Consider the following 14324-nt stretch of genomic DNA (forward strand, 5'->3'; position numbering starts at 1 on the left):
AGAAACAAAATATAAATAAAAACTTATTGGATTAAAAAAACAAAACACTGCTTTTAATATCCACAATGCTACTGAGTCCCCCAGGCAGTGAAGTGGCCCAACAGAACTAAACAATAACTAGGTCCCCAACCTTCCATTTCTCATCTCTCCTGTTCCATTAGAAGACAGGAGCCCCAAGTATAGAAGAGACCTGGGTCTTATAAAACGATTTGATTCCCCAGACAAGAGCACCCTAATGCTGAACCTAGGCCAATATAACCAGAGGCTGGACCTCAGGCAACTACTCATTTAACCTCTGAGTATCTCAATTTATCATAGTTGCAAAGGGAGATAATAATATCTGCTACCCAGTCAGAAAATTAAGCTTTGAAGATGAATAGGGTAATATTAAATGCTATTACTAATGACAGATAAGGCAGAGATAAATGGATTCATCTCAAAATGCTTCCCATTGAAATCTGGTAGTTTAATAGGCTTCCCACAACTGGAACCTGTAATGTTTTATATGGTAGGAAGCACTCTGGATTTGGAGTCAGGAGGCAAGCTTGGGTTTATATTCTAGCTTTAACCCTGCTATGTGACCATGGGGAAATCATTTCATCCCTCTAAAACTAGAATTCCTCACCTATGAAATGGAGAGAACAATCCCTACACTACCAATCTCATGGGACTGTTGTGATGAAAGTGATGAAAATGACATATATACACACCATCATTTGTTCAGTCGTTCCCCAATTGGTGAGCATACTGATAGTTTCCAGTTCTTTGATATTTCTATAATATAGGTCCTTTTCATCTTTCTTTGACGTTTTTGTGGTATAGGTCCAGGAATAGCAACACTGAGTCAAAGAATAAGCACAGTTTTAGTGAATTTAGGGGCACAAAACAATTCCAAACTGTTTCCAGAACAGCTGGACTAACTGACACCTCCAATGGGGTATTAGTGTGTTTGCTCTGTAAACCTGAAAATGCTATAAAAAAATAGAACCGATAATTAATATCACAATCTATTTAGAAAGCTATCTGTCCTGCAATAGAAAGAGAAGAAGACTGAATTTGAAGCCCCAAGACTAATGGTCAGATGCCAACTGACGCTGGAACCAAAACAACTCTGGACAAGTCACCTCATTGCCCTGGGATTCAGTCTCTTCATCTGTCAAACTAGGGGTTGGAAAATATGACCTATATGGTCCCTTCTAACTCTAGATCAATAATCTCTTGACCCTTTATCTGGATCTGTGCTTTACCTCTATCAGATTTGACCTTTTATCATACTTGTTTATCTCCACTTCCACTGAAAAGTAAGTTCCTTGAGGACAGGGATGGTGATGTTTCTCCATCTTTGTATCCCCAGTATCAAAAAGGTCACGCTTTGCTAATAAATCTATATCGAATTTAATAAGAATTGGGGTCTCAGTTAGGTCTGAAGGGGGCAGGTAGGAAACAGAGAGTAAAAGTAATTTTAGCTGCCCGATCTTTACTTAAAAAAAAAAACAAAAAAAAAAAACCTAACCCCATTCTGAAAGTCCGGTTGAGGATTACAGTGACCGGAACTACCTTCACAAAAGATGCACTTCCCAAAGAAGAGCTCATTAGGGAAGAGAAAATGCTGGTGTTCAAGATCTGTGATAGGAAGAGGGCAGATTTACCAGCTGCCACAAACAATAATGCTCTTGTGCCTGGGAAGGGTGAGCCTGTGTTCCTTGTGAAGCTGTTAATTCAGAAGACAAGAGTTAACCTCCTTATATTACAACCCTAGAGTCAACAGAAAGACAGATTCGAGTAGACAATTAGACCTTCTTTTTCCTCTGACAGTAGACTGTCTATTTTTAGAAATGGGTCAACTTCCTCTCAGTGGCTGTGTTAACATGAATATGTCTGTCAGCCCTGCCTAACTATAACTGGCTATTTTGCACCAGGGTTCTTCTTTCCATATGCCCCTTTATGACTTTAATGCTCCACAAATTATATTAAAAAGTATATGGATAAGAATAGGAAGTAGGAATGAGAATGTGGGTGACTGTGCACAGGTAAGGGGATGCTCAGTGGAAATATTAAGAGTATATTAACTCAGAAACATTTAAAAGTCAATCTGACTACATCAAGATGTTACTCCCAAGATGCTCACATTATCACAGGTCAGTGATGGGCCAATGAGAAAAAGGCAGATTTATTTCACTATTCATTCACAGCACAATACCTCATGTGGCTCTCACTTATCGCTTTCATACTTTTTATTATAAAAGGAGGCAGCACAATCTACTGGAAAGATTAGAAGCCTGGAGATCTGGACCCTACTCTTAGCTTTTCAGTAACCCATGATGTGAAAGAGACCTTTGAGATGGCCTAATCCAAATCCATCTCATTTTACAAAAGAAAAAACTGAATCTGAGTTGGGAAGTAACTTAGCCAGATTCACAAAGATAGTCTAGCAGAGGCATGAGTTAGAACCTCAAGTTAAAGTGTCCCTGACCAAGACCAGTTCAGCTCACCAGTCCTAATATAGTGGCTCAGAATATTAATTCTGTAGCATTTTAGGGTTTACAAAACATTTTCCTTGCAATGACTAATGAAGCAAGTATTAATCTCCTTTTTTCTTAAATCCACCCCTTCTCTCTTAGTATTCATTCTAAGACAGAAGAACTGCAAGTTCTAGGCAATAGGGGTTAAGTGATTTGCCCAGGGTTACACATCTAGGAAGTATTTAAGGCCAGATTTGAACCCAGGTCCTCCCAACGCCTGATCTGGCTCTCTATCCAGTAAGCCACCTCGATCCCCTTATAAGTATTACTTGCCTTGATTTTTTTTCATTTACTTTAGAATTTATTTCATTTAACAAATGTTTATTCTTTAAACACTTAAGTACATATTAGTGTTTCTACATCACCTTCATTTCCAAATATATCCTTCCTCCCCCAGAATGACATCTCTTGGAATGATATAAAACAAAGAGAGAGAAACAGAGAAAACAGAAAGCAGGGCAGCAAAACCAACTAATACATCCTCTTGAGTCAGATAGCATCCACTGAGCTCTAAACCCACAATTCCCAATATCAGCAAAAGAAAAGATACTTGCCTTGATTTTAGATAAGGAAGCTATGGCTTCAGTGACATGACTTCCCCAGGGTGGCCAGAAGAGTAAGAGCTAAGATTTGAACTGGTCTCCAGGTCCAGCAAACTTCCCACTACACTGAGCTGCCTTATGTAATAGCATCAATTGTATTTGATAAAGGTCCTTCAAAAGAATCAAACCACAAACCCTGTAACTAGTCTTTACTCTGATTGCTTTTGACAGACCTAAGTGTGTAGTTCCACCAACAGCTATAAAATACCACCATTTATCCAAAAAGAATTAAGTCTGTCAACAATGGTTTCCAATAACAGAGGTAGGAGGTATCAGACTCCTGGTTACAGACAATACAACACTTTGTCAGTATGTCTGGGAAACAATTATGGCTCCAGTAGTTCAGATCAAGAATCCAGAGTCAGGAAAACGAGTATGGTAGGTAAAGTCACTAGTAAGTCCCATAAAGTCATTAAGTCGGGAATGGAGAAAAAGTGACAAATGTGACTTATGAGAGGCAGCAAAGAAGAGGACCTCAGACTCACAGAATCCGTGGCTGTTAGGTGATTCCTCGAAACTGGAACCAACCATTCTCCAGCAAAATCTTTCTCCTAAGAATAATGTACATCCAATCTCAATGATCCAAAAAGGTCTAAACCTCCGTCATAGACCATTAAGCCAGAGGGAACCTTACAAGTATAAAACTAAGGAATGTCAGAATTGAAAGAGATCACCCAGTTCGACCCCTTAATTTTTACAAAAGGGCAAACTAAATCTCTAAAAGAGAAACAGCCTAAGGCTACACAGTGAGTTAATAATTTACCTCTGCTTCAGGTTCATAAAAATCAATAGAGAAGGTAGGTAGGTGACTTAGTGGATGGAAAGTCAGACCTAGAGATGGGAGGACCTGGGTTCAAATCTGGCCTCAGACACTGCCCAGCCGTGAGCCCCTGAGCAAGTCACTTAACCCCCCACTATCCCGTTCATCTGCCTTAGAACCAATACATGATATTGATTCTAAGACAAAAAGTATTTTTTTAAACAAATCAATAGAGGAATCTCCGAGTATTACATTTACGTCACTTAAATAATCCAGATGTTAGAGTAAATAGACAATTTGGTTCTCTTGCACTTAATTGCACAGCCTTGCATTTTCATTGTTTTTTTAATTGTTTCTTGTGTATTATTAGTTTTGTCCTTCTAGGAACAGCAACCATGTCTTACACTTCCATAATTCCAATAGGACCCAGCCCAGTATTCAAAACAGAACAGATTTTTTTTTTTGATTGATAGGTAGAAAGATAAACAAGTAAATATAGTTGTTGTTAAGTCATGTCCAACTCCTCATGATTCCATTTGGGGCTTTCTTGACACAGATACTGGAGTGGTTTGTCATTTCCTTCTCAAGTATCCATCCAGATAAGGAAACTGAGGTAAAGAGGGTTAAGAGCCTTGCCCAAGGTCATACAGCTAGTAAAATGTCTAAGACCAGATCTGAACTCATAAACATGAGTCTTCCTGATTCCAAACCCCATGTTCTATCTGCTGTACCAACTAGCTGCCCCAATAACATAAAAGATTTTTAATAAACACCTTCACACATAGGTTAAAATAAATAAGGGGGGAGGGGCAGCTGGATGGCTCAGTGGATTGAGAGCCAAGCATAGAGATGGGAAGTCTTGGGTTCAAATCTAACCTCAAGATACTTCTTAGCTGTGTAACCCTGGACAAGTCACTTAACCACCATTGCTTAGCTCTTACCATTCTTCTGCCTTTGAACCAATACACACTATTGATTCTAAGATGGAAGGTCAGGGTTTAAAAATATAGTTAATAAATAAACAAGCAAACAAATAAACAGAGAAGATAGATAGATAGATAGATAGATAGATGGATAGATAGAGGCACCAATGGGGATACTATTGCCCTATGAAGCTATTTCAAAGTCACTGGAGTCTTAGAAAGGACTTTAAAGCACAAAAAAATACTATTTGGGGTTGGTGGTTATTTTAAAACAAACATCGGTAGAGATCCTTTTGGCTCTACTCTTATTTAAAATTAAAACCTAATACATACTGAGAGAATTGTTGGGCTTTTTTTGTCTTTGTTTTGTTTTGCTTTGTTTTGTTTGCTCAGTGGGAAAGAGAAAAGGGACAAGTGAATAAAAAATACTTAATGCTTGAAAATAAACTTAAGTATCACCTAATAATTTACATGCTAGTGTAGCTCTTTTATTATTTACTTTAGAACTGAATTTTTAAATGCAGATTGTAAGGTCTTCTTTTAACCCTTTCTGATGCCTAGCATATAACACATAATATAAATAGTTGTAGATTCATTAACTAGTTAAATCTCAGTTCACAAAAAGTTGTGAGGAACTACATTACTGTACTAACACTTTCACCACTCAGGCGAGAATAGCCCGACACCCTATATATCCAAGAACATCAGAAATAACAATGAACCCCAGACCTGTTTGATCTAGATGATATATTCATTTAGAGATTATTTGGAGTACATGAAATGAACTGATGATCCTCAATCTAATTTCAATAAGACTGCTTTCCTTTTCCCAAACGTTTTTTGTCAAATGATGGATCCTTACCTTAGTAGTTCAGGTTTGGGGGTTTACTGAATACTACACTACTATGTTCTGAACCAGGTACCTAATCTACTGTCCTATTTTTAACAAGCACCATATAATTTTGGTAATTACTGTTTTGTATAGTATACTTTGAGGTTTGTTACTGTGAGACCTTTAGGTACATCTCATGCTTTAAAACAGACCAGTCAAATTATTGATACTTTGAGATCGAAGAGATCTTTGTTTCCAAAGTCAAGTTGATTATTTGTGAGAAAATTGTGTCATGGCTATGCCTAAGGTCATTTTGTATTGATCATAGTTGTTGGGTACCAAGGTTACATCCTACATCCATTCACCTTCTACCTCAATGATTTGAATTGTTAGAGAAACCCAGGATAATATAAAGCTAACCTTACTGATCTATGTGGATTGAATTCCTTGGAGGAGTAAAAATGTAACAAGGAGTAGGGGCCTTAGAAATTACAGTCTACCTTCCTCCTTTTCAGGATGAGGAAAATAAAGTGCAAGGAGAGAGAAGTATACTTAACTGGCTGTGTAACCCTATATATGTCATTTTGACCTCTCAGTGCTCCCAAGACAACTCTCTAAGTTGTAGAACTGGTTGTAAGTCTTTGGCACAATGGATAGAACCAGTGGTTAAAATGCTAAGCTTGGGGTCAGAAAGATCTGATTAAATCTGGCCTCTGACATTTACTAGCTTTGTAACCTTGGACCAGTCACTTTAACCTCTATTGCCTCAATTTTCTCAACTATAAATGGGGATAATAATAGTACCTACCTCCCAGGGTTGTTGTGAAGATCAAATAAGATAATATTTGTGAAGTACTTAGCATAGTGCATGGCATAAAGTAGGAACAACTACTTGTTTTGGTGGTGGTGGTGGTAGTGATAATAGTATCATCCAAATAGAGAATTTTGTCACTGGGGATTCCCTACATCAATGAAATCAAAATTAAAAATCTGAACCAAAAAATAATTGAACCACATACCTATTTTTGATGCCTCATTTGTCCAACATCATTGGAGAAATGATCTATTACACATACGGCATTTCCCAGATAATTGTATTAACCATTTAAGTACCCAAACTTGTTTCTATCTCCAGAATTTTTGAGGAAAATGATTGTCAAATATATCATGCACTCCCTCAGCCTTCTTCCACTGTAATTATTAACAGAATTGAGCTTTCTCTTGATAATTCAGGATGGCAAGGATTGAGTCAAATTGAAAAAAGTTACAAGTGCCAAACCTCAGAGAAGTTATATTTCACTCTAGAGGCAGACAGGAACCACTGGAACATGTAAGGAAGGGGAGGGACATGATCAAATCTGTTTTTTTGCGTGTATGTGCTTTAATAATTACTATCTTTAATAATTACTATCTTAGCTGGTAAAGATGCAGACCAAGAGAAGTGATTTTAGGTAACAGAATTAGGTAAAAAAGGTAGGAAAGCAGAGTCTGTATAAGTCCAATATGTGGGACATATACACATATACAAGGGGAGTAGTAGGAGGTAAGGCTGGAAAAGTTGACAGAGGCTAGATGATAGAAGGCATTGAATGTCAGCCCAAAGGTGACATTGGAGTAGACATTCAGTAGACACTGGAGCCCTGCTTAAGGCTTTATACCAATGTGGTAAGGTGATCGGAACATCACTGATTATGTCTGGGAAAAAGAAAAAGTCTTATCTAACCCTGGCTATCAATCTTTACTGACCTTTGTTCACTGGACTGGGTTATGTTTTGGAAGACTAACATGTAGTAACTTAGGTCTTGGCCTTGGTTCCATGCTGAAAAGCACGAAATAAAGGGTTCATTCAGAGTGGTTCTCTTTTTTAAAAAAGTAGCAGAGGGATAAAGACCATCCAATCCCTTCTCTGTTAAATAAATTTTCCCTGTTCTCTTTTTTCCTTCTCAAAGTTTTAAATCAAGCTTTAAAAGCAAGTAATCCCAGCTGAGCAATGGCTAAGTTTCTTTAATTTAAAGGACAATGGCACAAAAACTTGACTTGAAAAAAAAAACTGGATTGTAGCTGTGATCATAGATGTAGCATAAGAAGAGAACTCCACAGACTCCCTCATTTTTACAGATGAGGAAACTAAGACGCAAGTAAGTTAAGTGACTTATCTAAGGTCACAAAAGTTGTAAAGTTGTCAGATGTGGGGATCCGAACACAGATTTAACCCAAGAGTCAATTATTTGTCAATTATTTTTCTCATTATGCCACACATTGCTTCACCATAAAAATAAATGCCATTTCCTCAAGTAATTAACCTATTTTACTAGATTTTTCTAGTTCATCTTATTTTCTTACTCTGTTATTACACATATACAAGGGGAGTAGTAGGATTTTCTTACTCTGTTATCATCACTAAGATCTGGCTAGCTTAGTTGATAGAACACAAGACTCAATCTGAAGGGCATGGTTTCATTGAGCTTAGGGAACAGTGCATAATAGCACAAAGAGCACTGAGATGGGAATTTGGAGATCTGAGTTCTAGTTCCCACTCTAACCCAGACTGTATTCTCTTGGGATAGTTGCTTTCCCTCCCTGGACTCCTGGGAAATGAGGTACTTGGGTAAGGTCCCTCCTAGTTCTAATATTCTATCCCGGTCTTATCTCAGAACTATCTCAAACCAGGTTTCCTTCTGTCAGTCCAAAAATGCCAGAGAAAAGGGTATATGTGCATATGTATTCACAGGATTTCCTAGATTTTCTCCATGCATTTTCTCTGAAATTGGTGCCATTTTCAAGCTACAGATTTGTCTTTTCTACCTGAATCAGTCCAATATTACAGAGTTGTATGGACATCATTAGCCTAGGACTTATGGGTTCTGTTTTATCAACTGACAGACATCTATTTAGATTCACAGTTAAGAGAGTCACAATCTATAGGTTAACTGTCTATCTAAACAGTAAATAGAAACCCATAGGACAGGGGTCGGCAACGTATGGCTCTTTCTACAGGAGTCATAAAGTCAATTTTTTTTCAGGCGCTGTTACAGGAGCACGCACTGTGAGCACTGTACGGCTTTCACGAAATTACATTTTAAAAAATGTGGCATTTATGGCTCTCACTGCCAAAAAGGTTGCCGATCCCTGCCATAGGAGGTAAAATTCCAGTTTGAGATGCAGATAGGTCACCATAATTTTCTAAGGCTACCTAAAAAATAGAAGACCAAAGAGAAAGGGCTATACAAGCTTGATGAAATTACATTGCCCTGGACAGGAAATTTAAAGCAGTTTAATTCTCACCTCTATAGCTAGAGAACAAAACTGAGTCATCATGCACATTAGAATAAATTCTTAGCTTCACAGAATCATAGAGGAATAACACTAGAAGAAAATCTGAAATCATTTAGCCCAACTATCAAGCACACAAGTGCTCTCATCACAATGATCCAGCAGCCTGCTATCATGAAACTGCTTTTCTGTATGGCCATTGTATCATGTAACAGAAAGACTCTACTGTCATTTTTATCTAATTTCTGGATCTTCTGGGAATTCTGGATGAATGTTAAGATGATAACAGGTGACTCCTTGGCTTTTGGTGCAGTGGAAAAAAACAGAGAACCTGGAGAAGAGTAGATTTGGGTTCTAATTCTGGTCTGATTAAAACAGTGAAACCATAACCAAATTGGTTGTAAAATAGGGATAAAACTATCTAATTTACAGAATTGTTGCATATCTACACTCTTAATCTCATCTGTCTAACACTGAACTCTATACACTACAGGTGTTTAATAAATGTATTTTTGTTGTTCAGTCGTGTCCAAATCTTCATGGCCCCATTCAGAGTTTTCTTGGCAAAGATACTGGAATGATCATTTCTTTCTCTAGCTCATTTTACAGATGAGGAAACAAGGCAAAAAGGGTTAAATGACTTGCCCAGGGCCAAACAACTATTAACTGTCTGAGGCTGGATTTCCTGACTCCAGGCCTGCTGATCTACGTACAGGGTCACCTAGATGTCTAATAAATTTATTAGTAAAGTAAATAATAGATCTGAAGATACTTCACAATTACAACATGCTATATACTACACAGAAATGAAAATCATTATTATAAATTACCTCATTCAAAAAATATACCAGGGGGCAGCTGGGTAGCTCAGTGGGTTGAGAGCCAGGCCCTGAGACTGGAGGTCCTAGGTTCAAATCCCGCCTCAGACACTTCCCAGCTGTGTGACCCTGGGCAAGTCACTTGACCCCCTTTGCCTACCCTTACCACTCTTCTGCCTTGGAGCCAACACACAAGACAGAAGGTAAGGGTTTAAGAAAAAAAAATTTACCAGCCAAAAAAGTCAATAAATTAAATTCAAACATTAAGCACCTATTATGTGCATGAGAAGAAATCATACCCTCAAGAACAGATCTGGTTTAAGTTAATAAAATTCTCAACCTCAAATTAAAATAACTGTGGAAGGAAAGTTCATGTTCACCTTCAGAACAGAGGCTGGACAAAGAGGTAGGCATTCTACCTACCTACTTGCAACATCTTCCCTGGACAATCAAGCACTTCTCACTACTACAAAGAAAACTTGATACTGAGTGTTCTATAATGTTTTAAGGTTTTGTTTGTTTGTTTGGTGAGGGGGAGGGAATAATTAAGACATTAACAATTAGAAATTCTGTACAGCCAAAATGAATAGGAAATAACTGGAAACAAAAAAGAGTTCAGCTATGGAAGAATCCTCAGTATGTAACAAAATATCCATTTAAACCCAAACTTTCACCAGGCCAAGTTAAAGAACAAGTAACTCATTTTCTCATTTAAGAACTACCATAGAAACTACCTATGTGAACTCAGGCAAGTCACTTGAGTCACTTCTCTTGTTTCCTCCACTGCCCAAAAGAAGGGGTTGAATTAAAAGGTTTTAAAGGGCTATCCCAGTCACAACAAATCAGGATTCCTCTGTTTACTATCCTGTCACTCCCTTCCCTACCCTACCCCACACACAGGCAGCTTACCAGATAACTTGAAATAATAAATCCTGACTTCTGAACTTAAAAAACAAGTTAAAGAGAAATCACTTTTCATCACAGGAGCTGCAATCCTAAAATAAAAATTTTTCTTCATTAATTTTCCAAAATGCCTTTTAAAGAACACCAGAAAATATGAGTATAATCTTTACCTGCAGGCAAATAATTTAGAACAACTCCCAGAAGCCAGAATTGAGTAGTGAAAAATGTGGAAGAACAAGGAACTACCATCACAACTCTGGAGAGGAGGAGAGGAGGCAAAGCAGAGCCAGATACAACCTTGGAAGGTTAGAAGCATCACTTGAGAAAGAGGAAACAGGTTGTGACAGGTATTTACTGATCTGAAATCCTAAGGTTTTGTTTTGTTTTTCCCATCAAATGAGTTTTTGGTGCATAAAAAGGAAAAATGTTTATACTAAAGTTATACTATGTTAAGCATCTAAACCAAGGAAGTAGTACAGAAATAACACTGTCTTCATTTTCTAAGAGACCTTAAGTAAGTCACAAAATCTCAGAGCTTATTAACTACAGTCTATAACCAACAAGAATTCTCTCTATAATATCCTTGACAAGCAGGAAGGCATTTGAGGTAGAAGAATTTCTATGACACAAAATCCATTCTACCTCCAAAAAAAAGTCCATGGCATTCTTCAGAGGCCAGAAGTTTTTTTTCTTTATATCAAGCCTCTAATCTGCCTACCAGTTACTTCCACCAAATACTCCTACTTTTGCCAAAGCCAAGCAGAACAAGTCTAACCTTTCCTACCTCATAATATCCATCAAACACTTGAACAGAGAAACCATGTCTTCCTTTCATCTTGTTCTCTTCACAAAGGAGAAATATTTCTTAAACTGTCACCATTCAGACATCTCTTGGATGTGCTCTCACTTGTGACACTCACAACTTCTCTTCATTTCCTCATCTGTAAAATGGAACTACTCCTATTTGACTTCCTCATAAGAGCAAATAAGATAATACAGATGAAAACATTTTATACCTAATACCAATATTATTCTTTGCCAGGGACTATAATACATACACATAATATATATGGGTATGTGTGTGTACAGATATGTTATATATATATAAAATAAATGTGAGCTGAAATTCTTGACATTCCTTTACTCTCATGAAGGAAAGCAATGCTTATAAGAATTGGAAATAAACCAAACTATCATACAGGTTAACCCCTCTAATTAATTTAAAAAAAAATTTCTATCACTCCAGTTTTGTGGTGATCAAGGAAATGCCTCCCTTGAAAGCAACATGCAAGGATGAAGTAAATTTTATTCCAGACAAATGTGGCCTTCACTTTAATGTTAGGATTTTGAGTCAACAAAGACCAGAGGAATTCAGCTTTAGCTCAAAGTCTGGGCCTTCTTTGCATTTTCTTTTTAAAAGTAATTTCCTTCTTTGGAGCAAATAATCCCAGAACTGATTAGGCCCAATGCTCCCCCCCCCCACCCCCGCACTAAATCCCCTGCAGCACTATTACCCCTAGCCTCCCACCTACCTACTACCACTCCCTAGGAAAGCCAGAAAGATGCCAAACCTGCTTTAAAATCCATAGAGCCTTAACCTTTGTTATGGGGTTGACCAAGCTTCAGGCCTTCCTCCCAAATTATGAGATTTCCTGAACTGACTAGGCTTACCCCCTTTTTAAACTTAAATTCTCCCTCCCCCCCCCAACACACATGCACACACACACAATCACCCATTCCATGCTGCAAGCCTATGCCTGGACAGCCCACATGGCATTCTAAATATAAATAAATGTAAATATAAGCAGTGTGTCAGGAGTCAGTTTGGGCATCTCTTTAACTCCCTTTGATACCAATGCAAAATTTAAGAAAGAAATTGGCTTCTCCTGGCTCAGGGAGAGTGGAGGCAGCGATGGAAGCAGAGAGAGGGGAGAGAGGCTAACTGCTTCTATTAAGATAACAGGTGAAGCCACACACAAACCAAGGAAAGTAGTTCTCTCTGCCCACCCCTCAGGGGTTCAAGCCCTCTTATGGACCAGACAACCCAGGGGAGCCCCCAAAAAGAACATTACTCCAGAGTCCTAAACTACAGAAAGTTCAAAAGGGATCAGAGCATTCCAAGTCCAAATCCACACCCTCTCCACAAAAGTAGCCATTCTTCCAAACACCCCTTATAAGTCTAGTAAAGATCAGGCAACCTAGCCGGTGTTAAGAACAGTGCCCTAAGTTTCCAACTACAGACAAACGAATTTGAAGAATTGTTCCAGAGAAGTCTGCACCCCAGAGAATTTCCAAAACTCCAACACTTCTCCCCTAGCAGGAATCCTCCAAATCACTTTCTCTATTGGTTTATGGTGACTTCCAGACCTCCTGGAGAGAGGAAAGAAAGAGCCGGGCTTCTTACCGTTGAGTCCATTGGAGATGCTCCGATGGTGCAGGGGCGCGGATAGGTCGTCCAAGGATCTTCTGGTGGCACCAGCCTTGGCGTCCGCTGCTTTGTGAAGGGGGGGCGCGGGGGCGGCGGGCTGCTGCGGCTGCTGGGGGCCTGGCGGCTGCAGGTGCCCGTGGGGGTGCAGCGGGTGATGGTGGTGGTCTGGGCTGCCGCCACTGCCAGTGCTGGATGTGCTGCTGCCGTCGCCCACGTCGCGGGGCCCCGCACCGCCAGAGCCCCCAGCCAGATTGGTGAGGCTGGCCTGGCTGTCGATGGAGCTGCGGGAGCCGGCGCCACTGCGCTCCTCGTCTAGCATGAGCACGATCTCCTTGAGCTCCAGGTTCTCCCGCAGCAGGGCCTCCTGGCGGGCCTCCAACTCGCGCAGCTTCTGCTGGGACAGGGCCACCTCCTTCCACAACACGCCGGCCGTGTGGCGTCCGAAGCGCTGCCATTCGCGCGACAGCTTCTTGCCTTTTTGCCGGTCGTCGTCCAGGAAGCAGCAGAGCTCCCGCAGCTCATGGTTGTCGTCCTGCAGTTTCTGGTTGACCTCCTTGAGGCCGCGGATCTCGTGGAGGTGCAACTGCAGTCGCCGGTTTACGTCCTTCATCAGGTTCCCATGTTCCACCATGAGGCCCATCTTCTCGCCCTCTGCCCGCCGCAGCCGCCGCGCCAACTCCTCTTTGCTCCAGCGTAGCAGCTCCTCATCAGGAACCTTGCTCAGATCCTCTTTGCCCGGCCCTTCCGACGTGTTCTTGGCCATCGCGGATCCGAATTGGGAGACGCTGGACACCTTAGGGTGGGGAGGAGGCGGAGAAGTGACTTTTTTCCTCCTCCTCCCCTCTCTCTCGCTTCCTCACACTAGCTCCTGGGTCACCGCTGCATCTCTGGTAAGTTGTGCTTTTCTCCCCTTCCAACACACTCCAAAGAACACCTCTGCCTTGGCTGGGAGGAGCAGCCGGACGCCCCCAGCGTCCCTTCCCCTGGCCCGGAGGTGGGGTGAGAGAGCTAGAGCCGGCACCTGCTGGACTCTGGGCTACACAGCAGCCTGTTCTCCGTAGACAATCGGGCTCCGGGTGCACGGCTCTCTGCTTCTCTCCAAAACGCACCTGGGGCTTGGAGCGCCCTTCTTGCTTCGGGCAAGAGGCGGAGAAATTTCACTGCTCCGAGTGAAGGGCGGGCTCGTCAGTCTTGGAGAAAGGCTCCGGCATCTGCAGGTCTCAATGGCCCCGCGGCCGAGGAAGACCCTCACCGGACCAGTTC

At 40.5% G+C, this 14324-nt stretch overlaps 1 protein-coding gene across 2 annotated transcripts in view; it reads right to left on the reverse strand.

Annotated features, from left to right (window-relative positions):
* Positions 1-13824, reverse strand: part of CCDC85C (coiled-coil domain containing 85C) — a 194876-nt gene extending 181052 nt beyond the window's left edge. Inside the window, exons 1-2 of one of the 2 annotated variants that reach the window (XM_044664592.1) lie at positions 13179-13824; positions 13038-13124 (exon numbers count right to left, since the gene is read on the reverse strand). In XM_044664592.1, the coding sequence (XP_044520527.1) occupies positions 13038-13124; positions 13179-13824 (733 nt within the window). Of the gene's footprint in view, positions 1-13037 lie in introns of both variants that reach the window. The other variant, XM_044664591.1, reaches the window with a different exon arrangement.
* Positions 13825-14324: the final 500 nt, after the last annotated feature.

Source organism: Gracilinanus agilis, chromosome 2, assembly GCF_016433145.1.
Source record: "Gracilinanus agilis isolate LMUSP501 chromosome 2, AgileGrace, whole genome shotgun sequence".
NCBI classification, from domain to species: Eukaryota; Metazoa; Chordata; class Mammalia; order Didelphimorphia; family Didelphidae; genus Gracilinanus; species Gracilinanus agilis.